The sequence below is a fragment of the Penaeus monodon genome, chromosome 30 (assembly GCF_015228065.2).
Source record: "Penaeus monodon isolate SGIC_2016 chromosome 30, NSTDA_Pmon_1, whole genome shotgun sequence".
In the NCBI taxonomy this organism is placed as follows: Eukaryota; Metazoa; Arthropoda; class Malacostraca; order Decapoda; family Penaeidae; genus Penaeus; species Penaeus monodon.
In genome coordinates this window covers 17,646,076-17,647,877 of record NC_051415.1, presented here as the reverse complement: position 1 = coordinate 17,647,877, position 1,802 = coordinate 17,646,076, and the positions used below count along the sequence as shown (strand labels likewise).

Genomic DNA, 1,802 nt, shown 5'->3' with positions numbered 1-1,802 from the left:
CCTTGTTTTGACTACAATACAGTTATATGTTGTTTAATGGCCACAATCCAACCTGTGAAATAAGTTATGAAGTTATATAATTTGGATGTGTGGACACCACCCTACATATTAGCAAAAATATATGGATTAGTGTTGTGTATTCTGTAATGATTAAATAGACAGTTGATTTTTGATGCATTTGGAAGCTATGATGCACATTTTAGGAATATTTTCTAAAGTAAATTATAGATATAATCGTTCATGATAATTGTTAAGGATCATGTGTTTACATGTAGGTACTATTCCTCATATGTCTGGCACTATAATCACTTTGTGTACAAAAGACACATGTTGCATGTAGAGATATCTTGTGTTCCTTATGTCTGGTTACATCTACATCCTGTTTTCCAGTGGAGATACAAGTGCATGACTGTGTATATGAAATACATAGGTGGTTCCTAAGAAGGACTCTAGCATAAACCATTAACCTGGTTTTGGCCAGAACTTGAAATAAACCAATAACCAATTATAGGTGTATAAGAATTTTCTGCAACTTTTCTTTAATGTGGGTTATTCAGCTTCAGAGGCAAGAGTAGCGATCCTTACGAATTACCATGTCTTTGGTAATATCATTTATACTTGCACACCCTGAGAATACAAATTAATAATTATTAATTCATGTTTATAAGATTTTCCAATTATAGATGTGTCTTTATTGAATGGGCTTTGTTTTGAGAAATTTTAGCCTATTACGTACCGGAGAGAGCCATTGTAGAATCCAGTTCACCTTTTAAGATGTTGAGAATATTGAGAGCTCCTTCCTCTCCACCACATGCAAGGCCCCAGAGGAGTGGTCGTCCTAAAAATACCTGTTGAGAGCATAAAGCTTAAACATTGGGAGACTTTTCTGTCATTACTTGATTTTATGGCAGAACTGTCCTCACTTAATTTTAATTTCAATTTGTTTTTTGATAGAACAGATGAAGAAATATAGGGTAGACAAGGTCAAATTATATCTCAAAAGATACGTAGACATACCATGCGTGCTCCAAGAGCAAGGGCCTTGAAAATGTCTGTTCCTTCAGAAAATCCTCCATCTACATATACCTCACACCTGCCATCAACTGCTTTTATTACTTCAGATAGGGCCTCAATCTGAAGATTTAAAAATGTAGAGTTTTAAGGATACTAAAAGTTATAAACACTAAAGGGATGACAGAAAAGCAAAATGCAAGAAAAAAGTAAGTACTAGTTAGAATTTACATACTGGAAAGGGAATAAGTGAAAGAGTAGTTAAAGTATATTGTGTAAGAAAAGGTTGTTAAAGAAAGATGAAGGGAGAAGAATGATCATGTAGAATGATTTTCATATTATTCATGAATGTTTTTGTGTTATTTCCTGATTCATAATGAAATATATGGTTGACATACTGATGGGGGCACTCCATCCACTTGACGTGCACCATGGTTTGACACCCAGATTCCCATTGCTCCTGCCTTTAGGCCTAATAAGGCATCTTCAGCAGTGAGTATTCCTTTCAGCACAATTGGTAGGTTTGTTAACCTGTAATGCACAAAAACCTTGATTCCAGAAATGGGTTTGTTATCCAGTTGCAGTGTTAAATTTAATCCAGGTTCACTGATATGTTAATTTAGAGATTTAGATTATAAGTTTTTCTTACCTTTTAAGCCAAGCAACATCATCCCAGGTGAGTGACGGATCAAAGAGTGATTTAACATATTCATTGATTCCAGAACCTCCAGCTGAAGTATTTACACGATTAGACTTTTCATCTCCTGTCTGGAAATTTGCCATACTGCAAG

At 34.9% G+C, this 1,802-nt stretch overlaps 2 protein-coding genes across 2 annotated transcripts in view; one reads left to right on the top strand and one right to left on the bottom strand.

Annotated features, from left to right (window-relative positions):
- LOC119592587 (putative uncharacterized protein DDB_G0294196) overlaps positions 1–1,802 on the top strand; it is a gene marked incomplete in the record, with an annotated part of 13,758 nt that overhangs the window by 7,484 nt on the left and 4,472 nt on the right.
- The window catches only part of LOC119592588 (hydroxyacid oxidase 1-like), a 5,275-nt gene continuing 3,479 nt past the window's right edge, over positions 7–1,802 (bottom strand). The window contains exons 6-10 of the mRNA XM_037941466.1: positions 1,661–1,802; positions 1,410–1,542; positions 1,018–1,134; positions 737–848; positions 7–627 (exon numbers count right to left, since the gene is read on the bottom strand). The exon at positions 1,661–1,802 is cut by the window's right edge and continues 11 nt beyond it. Of these exons, the coding sequence (XP_037797394.1) occupies positions 560–627; positions 737–848; positions 1,018–1,134; positions 1,410–1,542; positions 1,661–1,802 (572 nt within the window). The 3' untranslated portion in view covers positions 7–559. The remainder of the gene's footprint in view (positions 628–736; positions 849–1,017; positions 1,135–1,409; positions 1,543–1,660) is intronic.